The sequence below is a fragment of the Musca autumnalis genome, unplaced genomic scaffold, assembly GCF_047663935.1.
Source record: "Musca autumnalis isolate F117 unplaced genomic scaffold, ASM4766393v1 scaffold_5, whole genome shotgun sequence".
Taxonomy (NCBI): Eukaryota; Metazoa; Arthropoda; class Insecta; order Diptera; family Muscidae; genus Musca; species Musca autumnalis.
Window position 1 is genome coordinate 191,146,863 of NW_027412088.1, and position 24,656 is coordinate 191,171,518.

At 36.7% G+C, this 24,656-nt stretch overlaps 1 protein-coding gene across 1 annotated transcript in view; it reads left to right on the forward strand.

Annotated features, from left to right (window-relative positions):
- Positions 1-24,656, forward strand: part of CSN7 (COP9 signalosome subunit 7) — a 137,803-nt gene that overhangs the window by 110,199 nt on the left and 2,948 nt on the right. Inside the window, exons 3-4 of the mRNA XM_073990970.1 lie at positions 13,325-13,545; positions 18,421-18,565. Coding sequence (XP_073847071.1) covers positions 13,325-13,545; positions 18,421-18,565 — 366 coding nt within the window. The remainder of the gene's footprint in view (positions 1-13,324; positions 13,546-18,420; positions 18,566-24,656) is intronic.

Below are 24,656 nucleotides of genomic sequence, written 5' to 3' on the forward strand. Positions count from 1 at the left end.
GTGGGTTACGATGAGGGGAGAGCATTTCCATTTATTAGACGGCCTTGTCTGTGGGGTCTCTTTTGACAGAATATGACATTTAATTCTCTTTATATCATTTAGGGAGATGTTTTTGTTTTACATTTGTTATTATTGTTTGTTTTAGTAAAATTTCTACAGAGACACGAACAAATGTCCTTTGGCCCGCCCCAACATAACTTTCGACACACACACAAAAATATGTAAAATATTGTGATTTCAGATTTTTTAAGAGGATATTAAACTTTATCTGTTTTAGAAAATTAAATTGACAAAATATTTGCTCCGCACACACACAAACAAGTTGAAATAATCAAAAACTTCCTCCTAAAAGTATTCTTTAAATTGTTTTTGTTCGACAATGTCGTCCTTAAAGTAGACAATGAATTTTTATTATGTTAGAAAACAAAGTTTTACATATGTGTGTGTGTGTTTACGATTAAACGATGAGAAACTAATGGCCGATTTAAGGACTTTTTTGTACTTTGCCTAAAGATTTGCAGAAGATTACACAATGGCCCACATATGTAGCATGCATGGATACGAATGTGGAAAAAGGAGGAAAAAAGAAAGAAAAGAACAAAATCTAAGCTATTACAAAAGTCCTTAGGATAGTGGCATAAACTTAGGGGTCTCAAAAATAAGTTTAGAGAAGTGAATAAAAACAAAAGGCAAGTTTAACTGAGATTCCCATTAGGCAACACAAAAATGGGGAAGGAAATTAAATTTCAAAATAAATTCCTTAAACTTTTATTATAAAAATTAAATTTGTAAAACAACAAAACATTGTGGAACGCATGAGAAAGGTAATAAATACAAATAAAAAAAAAAAAAAAACGAAAAATCGGTTACAGGGGACCAGAGGAATTTTTTTCTATAGAATAACAGCCCTCAGGGGACCAGAGGATTTTTTCTATAGAAAAGCTGTCCTCAGGGGACCAGAGGAATTTTTCTATAGAAAAACGGTTCTCAGGGGACCAGAGGAATTTTTGTCTATAGAAAAGCAGTCCTAGGGGATCAGAAGAATTTTTTTCTATAGAAAAACTGTACTCAGGGACCGGAGGAATTTTTTTCTATAGAAATAAGTCCTCAGGGGACCAGAGAAATTTTTCTTCTATAGAAAAACAGTCCTCAGGGGATCAGAGGAATTTTTTCTATAGAAAAACAGTCCTCAGATGTGTCTGAGGAATTTTTTTTTCTATAGAAAAACAGTCCTCAGTGTTGTCTGAAGCATTTTTTTCTATAGAAAAACAGTCCTCAGGGATGAGGGGAATGTGTTTCTATAGAAAAACAGTCCTCAGGGGACCAGCGGATTTTTTCTATTGAAAAACAGTCCTCAGCGGACAAGCGGATTTTTTTCTATAGAAAAAAATTCCTCAGTGCTCTTTGAGGACTGTTTTTCTATAGAAAAATTCCTCAAAAACATCTGAGAACTGTTTTTCTATAGAAAAAAATTCCTCAGACACATCTGAGGACTGTTTTTCTATAGAAAAAATTCGTCAGACACATCTGAGGACTGTTTTTCTATAGAAAAAAATCGTCAGACACATCTGAGGACTGTTTTTCTATAGAAAAAATTCCTCAGACACATATGAGGACTGTTTTTCTATAGAAAAAAAATCCTCAGACACATCTGAGGACTGTTTTTCTATAGAAAAAATTCCTCTGATCCCCTGAGGACTGTTTTTCTACAGAAAAAAATTCCTCAGAGACATATGAGGACTGTTTTTCTATAGAAAAAAATTCCTCACACACATCAGAGGACTGTTATTCTATAGAAAAAAAATTCCTCAGACACATCTGAGGACTGTTTTTCTATAGAAAAAATTCCTCAGACACATCTGAGGACTGTTTTTCTGTAGAAAAAATTCCTCAGACACATATGAGGACTGTTTTTCTATAGAAAAAAATTCCTCAGACACATATGAGGACTGTTTTTCTATAGAAAAAAATTCCTCAGAAACATCTGAGGACTGTTTTTCTATAGAAAAAAATTCCTCAGACACATCTGAGGACTGTTTTTCTATAGGAAAAAATTCCTCAGACACACCTGAGGACTGTTTTTCTATAGAAAAAAATTCCTCAGACACATCTGAGGACTGTTTTTCTATAGAAAAAAATTCCTCAGACACATCTGAGGACTGTTTTTCTATAGAAAAAAATTCCTCAGACACATCTGAGGACTGGTTTTCTATAGAAAAAATTCCTCAGACACATCTGAGGACTGGTTTTCTATAGAAAAAAATTCCTCAGACACATCTGAGGACTGGTTTTCTATAGAAAAAAATTCCTCAGACAAATCTGAGGACTGGTTTTCTATAGAAAAAAATTCCTCAGACACCTCTGGGGACTGTTTTTCTATAGAAAAAAATTCCTCAGACACATCTGAGGACTGTTTTTCTATAGAAAAAAATTCCTCAGACACATCTGAGGACTGTTTTTCTATAGAAAAAAATTCCTCAGACACATCTGAGGACTGTTTTTCTATAGAAAAAAATTCCTCAGACACATCTGAGGACTGTTTTTCTATAGAAAAAAATTCCTCAGACACATCTGAGGACTGTTTTTCTATAGAAACAAATTCCTCAGACACATCTGAGGACTGTTTTTCTATAGAAACAAATTCCTCAGACACATCTGAGGACTGTTTTTCTATAGAAACAAATTCCTCAGACACATCTGAGGACTGTTTTTCTATAGAAACAAATTCCTCAGACACATCTGAGGACTGTTTTTCTATAGAAAAAAATTCCGCAGACACATCTGAGGACTGTTTTTCTATAGAAAAAAATTCCTCAGACACATCTGAGGACTGTTTTTCTATAGAAAAAAATTCCTCAGACACATCTGAGGACTGTTTATCTATAGAAAAAAATTCCTCAGACACATCTGAGGACTGTTTTTCTATAGAAAAAAATTCCTCAGACACATCTGAGGACTGTTTTTCTATAGAAAAAAATTCCTCAGACACATCTGAGGACTGTTTTTCTATAGAAAAAAATTCCTCAGACACATCTGAGGACTGTTTTTCTATAGAAAAAAATTCCTCAGACACTTTTGAGGACTGTTTTTCTATAGAAAACAATTCCTCAGACACCTCTGAGAACTGTTTTTCTATAGAAAAAAATCCGCAGTCTGAGGACGGTTTTTATATAGAAAAAATTCTTCAGAACCCTCTGAGGTATTTTTTTTATAGAAAAAAATCATCAGAGTTCTTAGGGATGTCCTGAGGAATATTGTTCTGTACGTTTTACCATCTTCAGGGGTTCCTGAGGATGTTTACCATACGAAATTCAGTACTCAGCGGTTCCCGTATTTGTTTATCTAAACGAAAAACAGTCTTCAGGTTTCCCAAGGATTTTTTTCTATATACATTTTCACATTATGGCCTTTTAAAACAGGCCGCTAGAAGCTTTTTTATACCCTCCACCATAGAATGGAGGGTATATTAAGTTTGTCATTCCGTTTGTAACACATCGAACTAATCATTTGCGACCCTATAAAGTATATATATTCTTGATCAGGATAAAATTCTAAGACGATCTAGCCATGTCCGTCTGTTGTAATCACTCTAGCGTCCGCAATAATTGAGATAGAGTGCTGAAATTTTGCACCCGAGGCTCTTTTTTCCATAGGCAGGTCAAGTTCGAAGATGGGCTATATAGGTCCACTCCCCCATATAACGGTACCTCCGGATTTGAGGTATTTTGACGTTATTCGCCACATTTGCAGACCGAATTAGCTATAATTTGGCACTTAGGGTTCCTAGTGATCAACAAACTTATATTCCAAAAGATATGGACATAGGTCCATGTTTTGGTATAGTCCCTATATAGCGGTACCTCCCGATTTTCGGTATTTTTAGAATGTTAGCCACAATTTTTAACCGAATTAGATGTAATTTGCCATTTGAGGTTCTCAGTGGTCATGAAACATCTCCACTAAACATCGTCAACATAGGTCCATGTTTTGGTATAGCCCCATATAACCGTACCTCCCGATTTTCGGTATTTTGAGAATTTTAGCTACAATTTTTAACCGAATTAGCTGTAATTTGTCATTTGAGGTTCTCAGTGGTCATGAAACATCTCCACTAAACATCGTCAACATAGGTCCATGTTTTGGTATAGCCCCATATAACCGTACCTCCCGATTTTCGGTATTTTGAGGATTTTAGTTACAATTTTTAACCGAACTAGCTGTAATTTGACATTTGAGGTTCTCAGTGGTCATGAAACATCTCCACCACATATCGTCAACATAGGTCCATGTTTTGGTATAGCCCCCATATAGCGGTACCTCCCGAATTTCGGTATTTTGAGAATTTTAGCTAAAGTTTTTAACCAAAATAGCTGTAATTTGACATTTGAAGTTCTCAGTGGTCATAAAGCATCTCCAACGAAACATCGTCAACATAAGTGCATGTTTTGGTATAGCCCCCATATAACGGTATTTCCCGATTTTCAGTATTTTGAAAATTTTAGCTGCAATTTTTAACCGAACTAGCTGTAATGATCGGTATTTTGAGAATTTTAGCTGCAATTTTGTCTATTCAAAAACAATCGTCAATATACATAGTTCCATGTTTTGGTATATCCCCCCATATAACTTTACCTCCCGATTTTCGGGAATTTTCAGTGGTCACGAAATTTCTTCACTAAAATTCGTCAACATGGGTCCATTTTTGAGGGTCTACATTGTTTTGATGAAACTACCCTCAATTTGACTCTTGAAGTTCCCTGCAGCTATAAAACATTTCCGCCAAAAAATTTAAAGATCGGTTGACTCTTTGATATAGCCCCGTAGGTGGTACCTTTCACCTAGTTGAACACATTTTTTTATATTAGATTAGATAACACTGTGCAACAAAATGGAGGTGAAAGTCTGGGGCACGGAAAATTCCTCTTAGGGAAGAAAGGCCTTAGTGAGTATATTATGAACCCCGAAGGACAGATGCGCCGTGAGTCGGACTTCCGCGTTATGGCGTGATGAAATTTTTGTTAGAGACCCTGTGGGCCATCAGGAATTAGCGTTATATCTTTGTTCACTGTTGCTTAAGTGCTCTACAAAAACAACAAACAAAGATATAATGCTAATTCATGATGGCTTACAGAGTCTCTTGCAAAAATGTCATCACGCCAGAATGCGGAAGTTCGACTCACGGCGCATCTGTCCTTCGGGGTTTTTAATATACACACACCAAGGGCTTTCATCTCCAAAAGGAATTATCTCTGCCCCAACATTTGTGTTCACAGTGTAATTTAAGCAATAGTGGGAGGCAGTAGGAGTCTATCCATTGTCGAAAAGTTGTTCCACCTAAAAATGTGAAATTACCCTAATTATCCCATTTTAATTTAGACTATTTTATGGTGGAGGGTATAAAAAGTTCGGCCCGGCCGAACTTAACAATTTTTTACTTGTTCTATACTAAAAACACTCCTCCGGGATCCAAAAGATTTTTTTCTATACAAAAACAGTTCTCCGGGGGTTAGTAGAACTTTTTTATAGAAAAAGAGTCCTGCGGTAGTTTAGAGGATTTTTTTCTATAGAAGGGCAGTCCTCATTGTAGATCCAGATGATGTTTACTGAAAAACAGTCCTCCGGCTGTCAAGAGGATATATTCTATAGAAAGACAAGCCTCCGGGGCTTAAGAAACCAGAAGATCCGTCTGAAGAATGTTATTGTGGTCTGTGTCACCACGTTATAATATTAATGGCCGGAATATAGAAAATGCACTTAGTTCTTACTTTTTCGTATAGAAAAAATTCCTCTGAAGAATGTTCCGAGGACTGTTTTATATCTTCAAAGACGTAACCCTCTTTGGGCATTTCAGGTGACGATATAAAAAAAATCCTCAGTTAAAAGTATGTTTCATCAAATCATATTATTTATGATTTCCAAAAATTAATCTGTCACTTCTCTTTTAAACTTTCGTTTGATCTGTCCCAATTAATTTGAACTTCATTTGTCCATAAAAACAAAATCTCTCATATTTTGTTAAGAAAAGTTATGACATATTTTAATAGAATGCTATTATTAGCTAGGCCACAACATACCTCTGCCACGCCAACATTTCCTAGGAGTTTTGAGAATGCTTGTTGCCAAAACTTATTTGTTTGTTGTGGTAACGAAGACTGACATTTTATTAAATAGCATCGCATCTTGTGTCTGTTCAGTTGTATGCAGAAATGTTACTTCTTTTCCGTGTCAACTGTCACAGACAATTCTGTCTGTTAGTACAATTCGTGGAAGACTTTTGTGAACGTTTGAAAAACTCCAACATGTGAAATATCAATTTCCCAGAATGAGAAGCAAAGGAATACTCAGAAGAAATGTAAAATTGTATGTGAAAATCAGAAGATAAAAGAAGTCAGGTATTGTCAATTCTTGCCGGGAAAATAAAAATATTTAATATTCAATTGGCGCCCAACCTGGGGTTGAAAGAATAAAAATTTCAAAGTAATGTATTATCTGTGTGGTCAATTGAGTGGAGAAATAGCCGATGTCAAGAGATTCTATTGTAAATAAGTGACGCTTTGCCCACAGTCAAATGGAAAGTGGCGCCCAACGTGGGGTCACAATAAAATTTAACACTTATTAACACCATACAACTTTTGTTGAGTTAAATTAAATAGTGAATATTAAAATATTTAATAAACAATAGATATTGGTATCATTGGCGCCCAACCTGGCTCTGGAAGTATAAAAATGACAAAGTAATGAATAATCTGTGTGGTCAATACTTAAGAAATAGCCGATGTCAAGAGATTTGTTTGTAAATAAATGACGCCATGTCCACAAATCAAAACAAAGTGGCGCCCAACGTGGGGCCACCATAAAATTTAACACCATGTTAAATAAATATTGTGTTTTTGGGTCTTTCCAAAGATTCCATTTTTTATCTCAAAATATTAAAGGGGGTTTTCACATCAATTTCCCTTTATTGGATCCATGACCTCTTCCAATTATTTCGACAATCCTTCATAATCACTAAGCTGCCTGGTATTTAATAAAAGAACGGAAATTGAGCAAAAAGAAAACATCAAAACGTACACTCATTTCTCAGAACAGAAAAAGAAAATAATTACAATACAAACTCCCCAGGTCACCACAGTTCTCAAAATTCATTTATATAATTGTCATGATAAACCACATGTTTTACATATACATACGAGTACGAGTACACACATACATATATAGAGCATTTTTATGAAAATATTTGGACACGTTCATTAGACAAAGTAAGACCATGTCCGACTATGAATTATTTTCCGGAACTTTGATATAAAAAGAATAGTAATGCTGATGTTTGTTTGGACAAACGTTGATGACGATGATGACATGAATGTTTATTTGGCCATCATTTGTTACTGTAATACGACAAGGAGCGCTAAGGGGGAAAAGGGTGATAAAGCATAAAAACTCAACTCTCAGAGAACGGAAGTACTAGCATGTCCAACTACTTCTCCAGTGTTATATTATTAGCAAAGGAATTTTTGGCCAGGAAATGTTCTTTCAAAAAAACAGAAAATCATACATGACAGTAGAGAGTATGTGTCATTTAATTAAAGTTGTTGACATTAATTCATACATGTACAAACACAAGGAAAACATGCAGACAATGAGTGACAAAAGAAGGTATAGTTATAAAAGTGTTATGCCTAAGAATAATTATAAAGAATAACTTGTTTCTTTAACCATTTCGTTAAAATTCCTGTTGGGAACTAGGGATTTTTTCTATCCAAAAATAGAACTGAAAAAATTGTTTCTATCAAAAAAAAAAAAAAAAAAAAAAAAAAATGACTTCAGGGGGTGCCGGGGTTTTTTTCTAACGAGAAACAATCCTCAGTTGGTCCAAGGGAATTGTTTTCTCCGAGGTCTTAAAGAATTTTTTTCTAACGAAAAACCGTACTCCAGGGGCCCTTCTTACGAAAAACAGTCCTCAGTGGGTCATGAAGAATATTATTCAAACGAAAAACAGCCCTCAGGTGTCCTGAAGATTTTTTCCTATACGAAAAACAGTCCTCGGGGTTCATGAGGTCCGTTTTGTAACGAAAAATAGTCCTCAGTGGGTCTTGAAGATTTTTTATTTCGATAAACATTCCAGAAATGGTCATGAGGAGGGTTTTCTAACGAAGAACAGTTCTCAAGGGGTCCTGAGGATTTTTTGTAACGAAACAGTCCTGAGAGGAATTTGATTCTATCGATAACCAGTCCTCAGGGGTTACTGAAGATTTTTGTTCTAACGAAAAACAGTCCTCAGGGGTTATGAGAATTTTTTCAAAAGAAAAACAGACCTCAGGACTCCTGAGGAAATTTTTCCTATACGTAAAACCGCCATCTTGGGATCCTGAGAATCTTTTTGTAACGAAAAACAGGGGTTCTTGAAGAAATGTTTCTATCGAAAAGCAGGCCTTAGAGGGTGATGATGAGTTTTTCTAACGGAAAAACCGTCCTCAGTGGGTCTTGAGGAATATTTTTGTAACGAACAATCCTCAGGGATCTTGAAGAATTTTTTATATCGAAAAACAGTACTCAGGGGTTCTGGAGGATGCTGTTCTATCAAAAAACACTCCTCCGGGGTCCTTTAGATTTGTTTCTATTGAAAACAGTCCTCAGCTGGTTCTGACAAATTGTTTCCTATCGAAAAACATACCTTAGTGGCCTCTGAATTTTTTCTATGGACAAACAGGAGTAATTTTTTCCAATCAAAAAAAAAAAAAAATAAAAAAAATAAAAAAAAAACGGAGCTCAGTGTGTCCTTAAATTTTGTCCTAACGAAAAACAGTCCACGAGCATTTTTTTCGATAGAAAATTTGTGGTCAGTTGGTCCTGAGGATTTTTTTTCTATCAAAAAACAGTCCACAGGGTTACCTGGGGATTTTTCCTGGGGTATTTTATCTGGCGTAAAATATTTGTCTATCGAACAAAAAGTAATCCCAGGGAGCATCACGAAACGGTCCTCAGGGGTTTCTGAGGATTTTTTCCATCAAGAAACACCTCTTTTGAGCTATTTATTCTTTGGAAAAGTCTCTCTCGAAATTTTTTCTATAGGAAAGCCCTACTCAGTAGGTCCTGAGGTATAGTTTCTGTGGAAAACAGTCCTGAGATTTTTTCTATTGAGAAACAGACAAACCGTTCTCAGGAGGTCCTGAGACATATTTTTTTGTATTGAATTTTTTTCTAACGAAAAACAGTCCTCAGTGGGTCCTGAGGATTTTTTTTCTAACGAAAAACAGTCCTCAGTGGGTCCTGAGGAATTTTTTTCTAACGAAAAACAGTCCTCAGGGGGTCCTGAGGAATTTTTTTCTAACGAAAAACAGTCCTCAGGGGGTCCTGAGGAATTTTTTTCTAACGAAAAACAGTCCTCAGGCGGTCCTGAGGAATTTTTTTCTAACGAAAAACCCACTCTGAGGGTCCTGAGGATTTTTTTTGACGAAAAACAATCCTCAGGGGGTCCTGAGGATTTTTTTTTTAACGAAAAACAGTCCTCATGTGGACCTGAGGAATTTTTTTCTAACGAAAACAGGCCTCAGCGGGTCCTGAGGATTTTTTTTTCTAACGAAAAACAGTCCTCAGGGGGTCCTGAGGAATTTTTTTCTAACGAAAAACAGTCCTCAGGGAGTCCTGAGGAATTTTTTTCTAACGAAAAACAGTCCTCAGTGGGTCCTGAGGATTTTTTTTCTAACGAAAAACAGTCCTCAGTAGGTCCTGAGGAATTTTTTTCTAACGAAAAACAGTCCTCAGTGGGTCCTGAGGAATTTTTTTCTAGCGAAAAACAGTCCTAAGTGGGTCCTGAGTAATTTTTTTCTAACGAAAAACACTCCTCAGTGGGTCCTGAGTAATTTTTTTCTAACGAAAAACACTCCTCAGTGGGTCCTGAGGATTTTTTTTCTAACGAAAAACAGTCCTCAGTAGGTCCTGAGGAATTTTTTTCTAACGAAAAACAGTCCTCAGTGGGTCCTGAGGAATTTTTTTCTAGCGAAAAACAGTCCTAAGTGGGTCCTGAGTAATTTTTTTCTAACGAAAAACAGTCCTCAAGGGGGTCCTGAGGAATTTTTTTCTAGCGAAAAACAGTCCTAAGTGGGTCCTGAGTAATTTTTTTCTAACGAAAAAAAGTCCTCAGGGTTTCCTGAGGATTTTTTTCTAACGAAAAACAGTCCTCAGTGTGGTCCTGAGAAATTTTTTTCTAACGAAAAACAGTCCTCAGGGGGTCCTGAGGAATTTTTTTCTAACGAAAAACAGTCCTCAGGGGGTCCTGAGGAATTTTTTTCTAACGAAAAACAGTCCTCAGGGGGTCCTGAGGAATTTTTTTCTAACGAAAAACAGTCCTCAGGGGGTCCTGAGGAATTTTTTTCTAACGAAAAACAGTCCTCAGGGGGTCCTGAGGATTTTTTTCTAACGAAAAACAGTCCTCAGGGGGTCCTGAGGAATTTTTTTCTAACGAAAAACAGTCCTCAGGGGTCCTGAGGAATTTTTTCTAACGAAAAACGGTCCTCAGTGAGTCCTGAGGATTTTTTTCAAACGAAAAACAGTCCTTAAGGTTTCCTGCGAAATTTTTTTCTTTACGAAAAACAGTCCTCTGGGCTGCCAGAGGAATTTTTTTCAAAAGAAAACAGACCTCAGGTGTCCTGAGGAATTTTTCCTACGAACAACAGTCCTCAGGGGACTTGAAGAATTTTTGCTATCGAAAAATACTCCACAAAGGCTCATGTGGATTTTTTTCTAACGAAAAAAAGTCCTCAGGAGGCCCTGACAAATTTTTGCTATCAAAAACATCCCCAGGGTGTCCTGCGGAATTTATTTCTATACGAAAAAACCACTCTGAGGGTCCTGAGGATTTTTTTGACGAAAAACAGTCCTCAGGAGGACCCGAGGAATTTTTTTCTTTCGAAAAACAGTCCTCTGTGTGTCTTGAGCAATATTTTTCTAACGAAAAACGGTCCTCAGGAATTTTATTCTATCGATAACCAACCCTCAGGGGTTACTGAAGATTCGTTTCTAACGAAAAACAGCCCTTACGCATAGGAGTCCTCTTGAGGTCCTGAGAATTTTTTTGTAACGAAAAACAATTTTCAGTCTTCAGTTGTTTCTATCGAAAAGCAGTCCAGAGAGGGTTATGAGGAGTTTTTTCTAACGGAAAAGTCCTCAGTGGGTATTGAGGAATATTTTTCTGACGAAAAACAGTCCTCAGAGGCCCTGAGAATTTTTTGTAACGAACAACAGTTCTCAAGGGGTCCTGAGGAATTATTTTTTAACGAAACAGTCGTCCGGGTTCCTGACGATTTTTTCTTACGAAAAACAGTCCTTAGGAATCGTTTTCTAATGAAAAACAGTCCTCAGGGGCCCTGAAGTTTTTCTTTCGAAAAACGGTCTTCAGGGGATCTTGAGAATTTTATTCTATCGAAAAACAGTCGTCGGGGGGTCCTTTGGTTTTTTTCTGCATATTTTTTTGTTATCGAAAAAGAGACCTTAGTGGTCCTAAGAATTTTTTTCTGTGGAAAAATTGGAGGGATTTTTCCAATCGAAAAACGGTCTAAGAGTATCCTGAGGAATTTTTTCTAACGAAAAACAGTCCTGTGGGAGACCCGAGCATTTTTTTCCTGAGGGAATCCTGAGAATTTTTTCTATCGAAAACCAGTCCTTAGGGTGTCCTGTAGATTTTTTCTATAGAAAACCCGTTCTCAGTGCTTCCTGAGGATTTTTTTCTGTCGAAAGAAACAGTCCCCTGGGCAGACTGAGAAATTTTTTTCTATACGAAAAACAGTCCTCAGGGTTTCCTGGGGAATTTTATTCTATCGAAAACAGTCCTCAGGGGGTCCCGAGGAATTTTTTCTACAGTCCTCATGGTGTTCTTAGCATTTTTTCTATGGAAAGAAAGTCCTCATGGGGCTCTTAAGTATTTTGTCTATCGAAAAACAGTCATAGGGGGTTCTAAAGAATTTTTTTTTTATTGAATACCAGTCCTCTGTGATTCCTGAAGCAATTTTTTTCTATCGAAACCCGTCCTCAAGTTGTCCTGAAGAATTGTTTCTATAGGAAAATGTCCTCGGGACTAGTTGCATTATAAAAAAGTGGTCAGAGGGTTCTGATGAATTTTCTTCTACATAGAGAAACAGTCCTCTGGGGGACCTGAGGAATATTTTTCTACAGCAACCTTTTGTTGCTGCACTTTCTGCACTCTCTGTATACATGACATTCCTATGAAATGGAGAAAGGCTAACACAGTCTTTATTTTTGCATGTACATTGTTTGTGTTCTTTTTTCTTCTTCCTTTTGATTAAAGTGATGGACATTTTTGGAACACTTAGTCAAAGTGTAAGGAACAAATTAATTGGAAAACAAGTTTCAAAGCATGAGCAAAACATTTTTGGACAAAATATGGAAATTAATTAATTTGAAAAATATACCCGAAGGATGTGGCCTTTGCGCTGACATTTTTGGTATAAAATTTCTCTTTGAGACATTTATGAATGCATTTTCCTTTATAAATTAATTTGAAAAAAAATTAAAAGAAGATAAACAAAATAAAATAGATATATAAACAAAATAGTATTGCAAGTGGCGCCCAACGTAACTACCTAAACAGTAATTTGTGGAAATCATTTGGTTTTCTTTATTGTTTTACTTTAGGGAAGATTTAAGGCTCCTAGGTTCTTATAGTTCTCCAAAGACTAGGGATTTCGATATTTTTCAAAATGGCGCCCAACGTGGGCTACCGAATAATAACCATTTTAATGTCTTCCCATAATATATTTTTTAGTTATTCATTGCTATGGTAAACTTAAATACATATTATTAAAAGGTTTTAAATTAAAAAAATGGCGCTCAATGTGTTACGCTACTTGAAACCTGTCAGTATCTTCCAATATTTTCTTTTCCACAACCTTTTAACATAAAACATTAAATTGAATGTAAGGCCTTTCATACGCCTGTTCCTAGGAATTAAAAGCATTTCAAAGGATTTTTTGTGCCTTTAACAAGTGGCATTTGAACGGTTACATTATTCAGTTATCTCCTGAATAACCAATAACAAACACTACCAACAACTATTGCAGCTTTTACCATTAAATGTAGTTCTCCTGGGTTGTTTTTTTTTCTCCGTCTATCTTTTGCATTCAATCAAACACATGGATCCCCAGCAACAAATAAATGACTACATCTGTATCTGTCTATAAAGTGTGTTATCCTTTTGCGGAAAAGTATAACCTTGTATCTGCATATCAGGCTCCCATATTGTTTCATTTTCCATTTAATCGAGTGCTACATGTGTGTGTGTGTTTTTTCTTCTTTTGTTTTATTGCAGATATTATTCATGGAAAGCTGTTTCAGAATAATCGCTTTCTGGAAATCGATTATGCCCAGGGTCGTGATATACCACCCGGTTATACAACAAAGATTGCTAAAACCCTACAGGATTGGGTCGATTCATGTGATGCCATTTCCAATTGCATTGTCGAACAGATAAAACATGCAAATGCTGAAAAATCAAAGAAACTCGATAATAAAAAACAAATCGAACAAAAGGTAAGTGCTGTGAGGGGGTTAATGATGGTGGAGATACTTTGCAATATAACGAAATCTTAAATTTATTGGCTTTATAAAAAAAACTATAGAAAAAAATTCCTGAGGACTGTTTTTCGTATAAAAAAAATCCTCAGGAAGACCCCTGAGGACTGTTTTTCGTATAGAAAAAAATTCCTCAGGAATACCCCTGAGGACTGTTTTTCGTATAGAAAAAAATTCCTCAGGAATACCCCTGAGGACTGTTTTTCGTATAGAAAAAAATTCCTCAGGAATACCCCTGAGGACTGTTTTTCGTATAGAAAAAAATTCCTCAGGAATACCCCTGAGGACTGTTTTTCGTATAGAAAAAAATTCCTCAGGAATACCCCTGAGGACTGTTTTTCGTATAGAAAAAAATTCCTCAGGAATACCCCTGAGGACTGTTTTTCGTGTAGAAAAAAATTCCTCAGGAATACCCCTGAGGACTGTTTTTCGTGTAGAAAAAAATTCCTCAGGAATACCCCTGAGGACTGTTTTTCGTATAGAAAAAAATTCCTCAGGAAGACCCCTGAAGACTGTTTTCCGTATAGAAAAAAATTCCTCAGGAAGACCCCCTGAGGACTGTTTTTCGTATAGAAAATATTCCTCAGGAAGACCCCCTGAGGACTGTTTTTCGTATAGAAAAATATTCCTCAGGAAGACCCCTGAGGACTGTTTTCCGTATAGAAAAAAATTCCTCAGGAAGACCCCTGAGGACTGCTTTTCGTATAGGAAAAATTTCTCAGGAAGACCTGAGGACTGTTTTTCGTAGAGAAAAAATTCCTCAGGAAGACCTGAGGACTGTTTTTCGTAGAGAAAAAAATCCTCAGGAAGACCTGAGGACTGTTTTTCGTAGAGAAAAAAATCCTCAGGAAGAGCTGAGGACTGTTTTTCGCAGAGAAAAAAATTTTTCAGTAAGACCTGAGGACTGTTTTTCGTATAGAAAAAAATTCCTCAGGAAGTCCCCTGAGGACTGTTTTTCGTATAGAAAAAAATTCCTCAGGAAGTCCCCTGAGGACTGTTTTTCGTATAGAAAAAAAATTCCTCAGGAAGTCCCCTGAGGACTGTTATTCGCATAGAAAAAAATTCCTCAGGAAGTCCCCTGAGGACTGTTTTTCGTATAGAAAAAAATTCCTCAGGAAGTCCCCTGAGGACTGTTTTTCGTATAGAAAAAAATTCCTCAGGAAGTCCCCTGAGGACTGTTTTTCGTATAGAAAAAAATTCCTCAGGAAGTCCCCTGAGGACTGTTTTTCGTATAGAAAAAAATTCCTCAGGAAGTCCCCTGAGGACTGTTTTTCGTATAGAAAAAAATTCCTCAGGAAGTCCCCTGAGGACTGTTTTTCGTATAGAAAAAAATTCCTCAGGAAGTCCCCTGAGGACTGTTTTTCGTATAGAAAAATATTCCTCAGGAAGTCCCCTGAGGACTGTTTTTCGTATAGAAAAAAAATCCACAGGAAGACCTCTGAGGACTGGTTTTCGTATAGAAAAAAATTCCTCAGCAAGACCTGAGGACTGTTTTTCGTTTAGAAAAAATTCCTCAGGAAGGCCTGAGGACTGTTTTTCGTATAGAAAAAATTCCTCAAGAAGACCTGAGGACTGTTTTTCGTATAGAAAAAAATTCCTCAGGAAGACCTGAGGACTGTTTTTCGTATAGAAAAAAAATTCCTAAGGAAGACCCGAGGACTGTTTTTCGTATAGAAAAAAATTCCTCAGGAAGACCCCTAAGACTGTTTTTCGTATAGAAAAAAATTCCTCAGGAAGACCTGAGGACTGTTTTTCGTATAGAAAAAAATTCCTCAGGAAGACACCTGAGGACTGTTTTTCGTATAAAAAAAAATTCCCCAGGAAGACACCTTAGGACTGTTTTTCGTATAGAAAAAAATTCCTCAGGAAGACACCTGAGGACTGTTTTTGGTATAGGAAAAAATTCCTCAGGAAGACACCTGAGGGCTGTTTTTCGTATAGAAAAAAATTCCTCAGGAAGACACCTGAGGACTGTTTTTTGTATAGAAAAAATTCCTCAGGCAAGCACCTGAGGACTGTTTTTTGTATAGAAAAAATCCACAGAAAGACCCCTGAGGACTGTATTTCGTATATAAAAAAATTACTCAGGAAGACCCCTAAGGACTGTTTTTCGTATAGAAAAAAATTCCTCAGGAAGACCCCTGAGGACTGTTTTTTGTATAGAAAAAAATTCCTCAGGAAGACCCCTGAGGACTGTTTTTCGTATAGAAAAAATTCCTCAGGAAGACCCCTGAGGACTGTTTTTCGTATAGAAAAAAATTCCTCAGGAAGACCCCTGAGGACTGTTTTTCGTATAGAAAAAATTCCTCAGGAAGTCCCCTGAGTACTGTTTTTCGTATAGAAAAAAATTCCTCAGGAAGACCCCTGAGGACTGTTTTTCGTATAGAAAAAAAATTCCTCAGGAAGACCCCTTCGGACTGTTTTTCGTATAGAAAAAAAATTCCTCAGGAAGACCCCTGAGGACTGTTTTTCGTATAGAAAAAAATTCCTCAGGAAGACCCCTGAGGACTGTTTTTCGTATAGAAAAAAAATTCCTCAGGAAGACCCCCTGAGGACTGTTTTTCGTATAGAAAAAAAATTCCTCAGGAAGACACCTGAGGACTGTTTTTCGTATAGAAAAAAATTCCTCAGGAAAGCCCGTGAGAACTGTTTTTCGTATAGAAAAAAATTCCTCAGGAAAACCCCTGAGAACTGTTTTTCGTGTAGAAAAAAAAAACATCCTCAGGAAAACCCCTGAGAACTGTTTTTCGTATAGAAAAAAAATTCCTCAGGAAGACCCCTGAGGACTGTTTTTCGTATAGAAAACAATTCCCCAGGAAGACCCCCTGAGGACTGTTTTTCGTATAGAAAAAAATTCCTCAGGAAGACACCTGAGGACTGTTTTTCGTATAGAAAAAAATTCCTCAGGAAAGCCCGTGAGAACTGTTTTTCGTATAGAAAAAAATTCCTCAGGAAAACCCCTGAGAACTGTTTTTCGTGTAGAAAAAAAAAATCCTCAGGAAAACCCCTGAGAACTGTTTTTCGTATAGAAAAAAAATTCCTCAGGAAGACCCCTGAGGACTGTTTTTCGTATAGAAAACAATTCCTCAGGAAGACCCCTGAGGACTGTTTTTCGTATAGAAAACAATTTCTCAGGAAGAGCCCTGAGGACTGTTTTTCGTATAGAACAATATTCCTCAGTAAGACCCCTGAGGACTGTTTTTCGTATAGAAAAAAATCCTCAGGAAGACCCCTGAAGACTGTTTTTCGTATAGAAAAAAAAATTCCTCAGGTAGACCTGAGAACTGTTTTTCGTATATAAAAAAAGAAATTCCTCAGGAAGACCCCCGAGGACTGTTTTTCGTATAGAAAAAAAAAATCCTCAGGAAGATCTTTAAGAACTGTTTTTAGTATAGAAAAAATTCCTCAGGAAGACCCTTGAGGACTGTTTTTCGTATAGAAAAAAATTCCTCAGGAAGACCCCTGAGGACTGTTTTTCGTATAGAAAAAAATTCCTCAGGATGTCCCCTGAGGACTGTTTTTCGTATAGAAAAAAATTCCTCAGGAAGACCCCTGAGGACTGTTTTTCGTATAGAAAAAAATTCCTCAGGAAGACCCCTGAGGACTGTTTTTCGTATAGAAAAAAATTCCTCAGGAAGACCCCTGAGGACTGTTTTTCGTATAGAAAAAAATTCCTCAGGAAGACCCCTGAGGACTGTTTTTCGTATAGAAAAAAATTCCTCAGGAAGACCCCTGAGGACTGTTTTTCGTATAGAAAAAAATTCCTCAGGAAGACCTAAGGACTGTTTTTCGTATAGAAAAAAATTCCTCAGGAAAACCTGAGGACTGTTTTTCGTATAGAAAAAAATTCCTCAAGAAGACCTGAGGACTGTATTTCGTATAGAAAAAAAAAATTCTCAGGTAGACCTAAGAACTGTTTTTCGTATAGAAAAAAATTCCTCAGGAAGACCCCTGAGGACTGGTTTTCGTATAGAAAAAATTCCACAGGAAGACCCCTGAGGACTGTTTTTCGTATAGAAAAAAATTCCTCACGAAGACCTGAGGACTGTTTTTCGTATAGCTTAAAAACTTACTCAGGAAGACCTGAAGACTGTTTTTCGTATAGATAAAAAACTTCCTCAGGAAGACCTGAGGACTCTTTTTCGTATAGATAAAAAACTTCTTCAGGAAGACTTGAGGACTGTTTTTCGTATAGATAAAAAACTTCCTCAGGACCTGAGAACTGTTTTTCGTATAGATAAAAAACTTCCTCAGTAAGACCCCTGAGGACTGTTTTTTGTAGAAAAAATGACTGTTTTTCCATGGAAGAAATTGAAATTCCTCAGGAAGTCAAGCAAAGTTTTTCTATAGAACAACAGTCCTCAGAGCGTGGTCGTGTACGAAAAACCGTCCTCGAGCAATATTTTTCATGTACGAAAACAGTCCTCAGATGTGTCTCATAGAGTCCTGAGGATGTTTGTTTTTCTATACGAAAAACAATCCTCAGAGGTGTTTGAGTAATATGTTTCTGCTTGAATTATTTATCTCTTAAGTTGCTCTGAACTTTTATGGACATCTATTAAATATTCATTTCCTAAACTGAGCCACTTGACGGAATCACAGCCACTTGATTTGCCATGATTTTGTAGCCGTCAATCGCCACCGTCATACCTTATTAATTTAATTAAAAGTTTACCATTATTCGAGTTTTATGTTATTGAGAATAATGACTGCCTAGAGTACGACTTCTCGCTGTCCAAAACAGCTGGTGGTTAGCCAGCCAGCCATTCAGCTAAACATTGGTAATGCTCTTTCAATTCTCTAACTTCTTTTTTTCGTTCTTTCCTTTTACAGATAATTAATTTGAAGAAAGTTTTCAAAACTCAAATTAACGACAATGATGATGCCATGCAAATCGATTCACGGGAAACAACCTCATCCACTAGCCAGGAGGCAGCTCGCAAGAAAAGTTCGAAAGTTAAGCCATCACGATCTGCGGGTAAGTTGTGGAAGAAAAACTTTAAAATTCACTTAAATTCAATTGAAGTGCCAGAAAGAGGGGATGAGGAGTTGGATGAGGTAGAGGTGATGAAATACAATGTTGAAAGGTGCTAGGTTTACATAGAGCGTATTCTGGCTCACTTTTCTCGGCCCTGAATCAGCAGCATTGAAAAATCATTTTTGCCACCCCTACTTGGACACTTCAATTTGTAATGCAGTGCTTTTTAAAAGTTGCCGTGCTGATGATGATGCATCAGTTTTAGTCCAGTCACTCATCTGTAGTTTACATCCATCAAATGCCATGAATACTCATTCGGCGTTCGTTGTTGTTGTTGTTTTTGTTGTTCGCTATTTGAATAGATTTTCAACGTTGTGGCTGCGCCATTGAAATTCCAAGAATATTGGTGGTCGTTGATAGTTTTGATGATTGCTGACTGTTGCAGCCGCAGCATGTAGCTGTTTGCCATCCGCGGTGGATGGCTGGGAGTGGATGGCCTTTTCATCAACAACATTAACGGCATTAAGTTAGCGATCCTTGAAGTTAATTCAATGAAGCGTCTATTTTAAATGACTTTTAATTTGTTTTCTTTGAGTTGAAATTTTGAATTGATTTCGTCGGTGTTGTTGGAGAAAGTTTCTTTTATAGGTTTTTCGTTTTTGAGAGTTACAAATGATTGCCAATGAGTCAAGTGATTTTCAATGGATATTTTTGAGGACATTATTGAGTAAGACACTGCAATCAGTATATATATCAAGGATCTGAATTTTTGCTATATTAAAAATATTATTCAAGAGGCCATAGGAAAATAAACCAGCCCTGAAAATAACAGAACTCTGAGGACTAGTTTCTATAGAAAAACTCCTCAGGAAGCCACTGAGGACGGGTTTTCTATAGCAAAAAATAGCAAAATTCTATAGAAACATCCCCAGAACCAACACTGAGGACTATTTTGGTATAGAAAAAAATCCTCAAGACCCCATAAGGACTGTTTTTCGTATAGAAACTGTTTTTGTTAGAAAAACTTCTCCAGGAGGACTGAGGACTGCTTTTCTATAGAAACAAATCGTCAGGACAAATTGAGAACTAGTTCTCTATTAAAAAAAACTTAAGGGAGCCCTTTGGACTGTTTTTCTATACAAACAAAATTCTCAAGACGCCTTGAGGACTGTTTTTCTATAGAAAAAAAAATCCTCAGGAAGCCTTGAGGACTGTTTTTCTATAGAAAAAAAAATCCTCAGGAAGCCATGAGGACTATTTTTCTATAGAAAAAAATTCCTCAGGAAGCCATGAGGACTGTTTTTCTATAGAAAAAAAAATTCCTCAGGAAGCCATGAGGACTGTTTTTCTATAGAAAAAAATCCTCAGGAAGCCATGAGGACTGTTTTTCTATAGAAAAAAATCCTCAGGAAGCCATGAGGACTGTTTTTATAGAAAACAATTCCTCAGGAAGCCATGAGGACTGTTTTTCTATAGAAAAAAATTCCTCAGGAAGCCATGAGGACTGTTTTTCTATAGAAAAAAATTCCTCAGGAAGCCATGAGGACTATTTTTCTATAGAAAAAAAAATCCTCAGGAAGCCATGAGGACTGTTTTTCTATAGAAAAAAATTCCTCAGGAAGCCATGAGGACTGTTTTTCTATAGAAAAAATTCCTCAGGAAGCCATGAGGACTGTTTTTCTATAGAAAAAATTCCTCAGGAAGTCATGAGAACTGTTTTTCTATAGAAAAAAATTCCTCAGGAAGCCATGAGGACTGTTTTTCTATAGAAAAAAATTCCTCAGGAAGCCATGAGGACTGTTTTTCTATAGAAAAAAATTCCTCAGGAAGCCATGAGGACTGTTTTTCTATAGAAAAAAATTCCTCAGGAAGCCATGAGGACTGTTTTTCTATAGAAAAAAATTCCTCAGGAAGCCATGAGGACTGTTTTTCTATAGAAAAAAATTCCTCAGGAAGCCATGAGGACTGTTTTTCTATAGAAAAAAAATTCCTCAGGAAGCCATGAGGACTGTTTTTCTATAGAAAAAAATTCCTCAGGAAGCCATGATGACTGTTTTTCTATAGAAAAAAAATTCCTCAGGAAGCCATGAGGACTGTTTTTCTATAGAAAAAAAATTCCTCAGGTAGACATGAGGACTGTTTTTCTATAGAAAAAAATTCCTGAGGAAGCCATGAGGACTGTTTTTCTATAGAAAAAAATTCCTGAGGAAGCCATGAGGACTGTTTTTCTATAGAAAAAATTCCTCAGGTAGCCATAAGGACTTTTTTTCTTTTTTGTTTGTTTTCCTATAGAAAAAAATTCCTCAGGAAGCCCTGAGGACTATTTTTCTATAGAAAAAACCTCAGGAAGCCCTGAGGACTGTTTTTCTATAGAAAAAATACTCAGGTCGCCACTGACGACTGGTTTTCTGTAAAGAAACAACCCACCAACTCTGAGGACTATTTTGGTATAAAAAATATCCTCAAGAGCCCCTAAGGACTCTTTTTCGTATAGAAAAAAATCCTCAGGAAGACACCTGAGGACTGTTTTTCGTATAGAAAAAAATTACTCAGGAAGACCCCTGCGGACTGTTTTTCGTAAAGAAAAATTCCTGGAGAACCTCCTGAAGACTGTTTTTCTATTGAAAAAAAATCCTTGAGGACTGTTTTCTATAGAAAAATATCGACAGGTCTCACACTGAGGACTGTTTTTCTATAGAAAAATCCTCCGTACACTCCTAGGGATTGTTTTTCTATAGAAGAAATTGCTCAGGACATCCCTGAGGACAATGTTTCTATTAAACGTCCTTCTGAATAAATCTCAGGAATCTCTTAGGACCGCTTTTCTATGTAACAAAGTTCACAGGGCACCCATGAGCAAGTTTTTCCCTAGAAAATATCCTCTGGACTGTTTTTCTGTGGAAACAAATTCCTCAGAATTGCTTTTCTATGGGAGAAACCCCCAGGACTGTTTTCTGAAAAAAATCCTCAGAGCACGCTGAGGACTTTTTAAATAAGTTTTTTTTTTTTATAGAAAAAATCCCCAGCAGTTCAGTGGACTCTCAAGACCAACTGAGGACTGTGTTTTTATAGAAACAATTCTCAGGAATACCTGAGGACTACCTTTTCTATAGAAACAAATTCTCATTACACCCCTCAGGACAGTTTGTCTATAAAAAATCCAAAGACTGTTTTTGTATAGAGAAAATCTTCAGAACATCCCTGAGGACTGGTTTTCTACAGAAAAAATCCTACGACACCTTGAGGACTTTCTTTATAGAAAAAATTCTCAGGTCCCCGTGAGGACTGTTTTTCTGTAGAAAACTATTTTACAGGCCTTCCCCTGAGGACTTTTTCTGTAAAAAACAAGTAAGCAAAGTCTATAGTCGGACGAGGCCGACCATGTGATACCCTACACCACAACCTCTAGGAATTAGCTATGTGCAACCGCCTTGCCTCCTGGCGACATAAAATTGTCAACGGTGGCAAAATACCCCTTTGTAATGTTGGCGATATTTCCTTAGTATTTCAGCAATGAAAAACTTCTCTACAAGTGGCAACTTAGGGCATGCCTTTCGGATTCGGCAATAAAAACTAAGTCACATATCAATGATCTAATATAAATCCATAGATATAAGAGAAGCCTCCCATGTCCCTACTGGTATGTTTGTGGAACAATTATATAAATAGTTCATTGTGGTTACATATTGTGCGCACCAGCCAGCTAGACAATAAGAGAGACAGATGAATGGACAGGGCTAAATCGACTCCAAATTGTCTGAAGCGAATTTCGTCCAAATATACTTGGGGTCTAAAACCATTATTTCGATGAGGCCGAGAGTATAAAATAGCTGGCGAAGCGACCAAATGCTGCAATATTTGTATGAAAAATCCAACTGGACAACTGAACTGCAAAATTCTCTGTCATGATAGATACAATTTGTAGCATGGGAGGAAATTGTGGTTCTCTACATTAAACCCATTATATATTAGGCAGTAGGCCTGTTATCTAGAAGACACATTATTGCAATTTGCATCAGGGGAAATGTCAGTAGTTATTTTTCGATATGTAAGCTACTTTGCCGGTATATGCCCTGCAGGAATTAAAATATGGACCAAAAATAAAATTTGTTTATTTTTCATACAAAAGCAATGGTCCATGTCACCCGCTAAATAATATCAGATCATCATGCAAAATTATAGGCATTTTCTTCAACCTAAACTCTTACCTCCAGCAAAATTTCGCGACTATTGAGCTGTAATTGCGACCTCTAGCGTGTTTATGATAACACTACAAACAAAAAACTGGATATATTAGGCTGTAACTCTGTTATCTTATGATGTACACCAACACAATTGGCATCAATAGAAAGGCCTAGCGTTCCTCTTCCAAGTATAGATTACTTTCCCGGAATGTCTCTTCCAGGAAAAAAGACATAAGCTGTATATTAAAATTTTTCACAATTTTCACACAAAAGTTGTGGTACATTTAACCGTCTAAATATTATCTGATCGCCATCTCAAATTGCAAGCTTCTTCTTTGTCATATACTCTTACTTTATGTAAAATTTCGAGGCGATTGGACTATTATTGCGACCTACAGAGCAGCTACAAAATCGGATAAAAATTATGTTTTTGCGGCCTGGAGTTTGATTACAATTTATAATGGACAGACGGACACACGGACGGACGGACGGACGGACACACATCTCAAAATCGCTTTATATGAAATCGCTTTATATGAATATCGCCGAGATATGAAGATTGGTATACCACATTGGGGGTCTCCGACGAATATTTCGCGGTGTTACATGAATTTTTACCAAAACAAACTTATAATACCCTTTCCACATAGTGGTGTAGGGTATAAAAAATCCTCAAGCCCTACTGAGCAGTGTTTTTCTGTTAAAAAAATTCTTAGGTCCTACTGAGCAGTGTTTTTCTGTAAAAAAAATTCTCAGGTCACCCTGAGAACTGTTTTTCTGTCGAAAGAAATAACTCATGACACCCCAGAAAACAGTTTGTCTATTGACAAAATACTCAGGACACCTCTAAAGACTGTTTTTGTATAGAGAAAATCTTCAGAACATCCCTGAGGACCGGTTTTCTATAGAAAAAAAATCCACCGGGCACCCCTGAGGACTGGTTTTCTACAGAAACAAAATCGTAGACTCCTTGTGAACTGTTTTTATAGAAAAAAATTCTCAGGTCCACCAAAGCACTGTTTTTCACAGGTCCCCATGAGTACCGCTTTTCTGTAAAAAAATCGTCAGCTCCTACTTAGTAGTGTTTTTCTGTAAAATAAATCTTCAGCTCCTACTGAGGAGTGTTTTTCTGTATACAAATTCTCAGGCCATCCTGAGGACTGTTTTTCGTATAGTAAAAATTCCTTAGGTCGCACACTGAGGACTGTTTTTCATATAGAAAAAAATCTTCAGGTCTGAATGTTATTCTTTAGAAAAAAACTTCTCAGATCACACACTGAGGACTTTTTCCTATGGAAAAAAATTCCTCTGGACTGTTTCTTTTATAGAACAAAATTCCTCAGGTCCACCTTATGGCTGATTTTGTACAGAAAAATTCCTCAGGACTGTTTTTATATAGGAACAAATTCTTTTTCCATAGAAAAAATCCTCAGGGAAAAATCTTCAGTTCCACCTGGCTGATTTTATACAGAAAAATTTCTCAGGACTGTTTTTATATAGGAACAAATTGTTTTTCCATAGAAAAAATCCTCAGGGAAATTTCTTCAGTTCCACCTGAGAACTGTTTTTAGATAGAAAATATACCTTAGGTGTCCGGAGGACTATTTTTCAATGAAACAAATTCCTCAGGTTTCCTGAGGACTTTTTTTCCATAGAAAAAAATTCTCATGTGTCCCGAGGACTGTTTTTATATAGACAAAATTCCTCAGGATTGGTTTTATATAGCAACAAATATTTTTCAGAAAAATGCCTTAGGACCACTTGAAGACTTTAGAAAAAGTTCTCAGAACACACAGGAAGACTGCTTTTGTGTAGAAAATTTCTCAGGGCACACCTGATGTCTGTTTTTCTATAGAAAAAATCGTCAAGACTCACCTGAGGACTGTTTTTCTATAGAAAAAAAATCC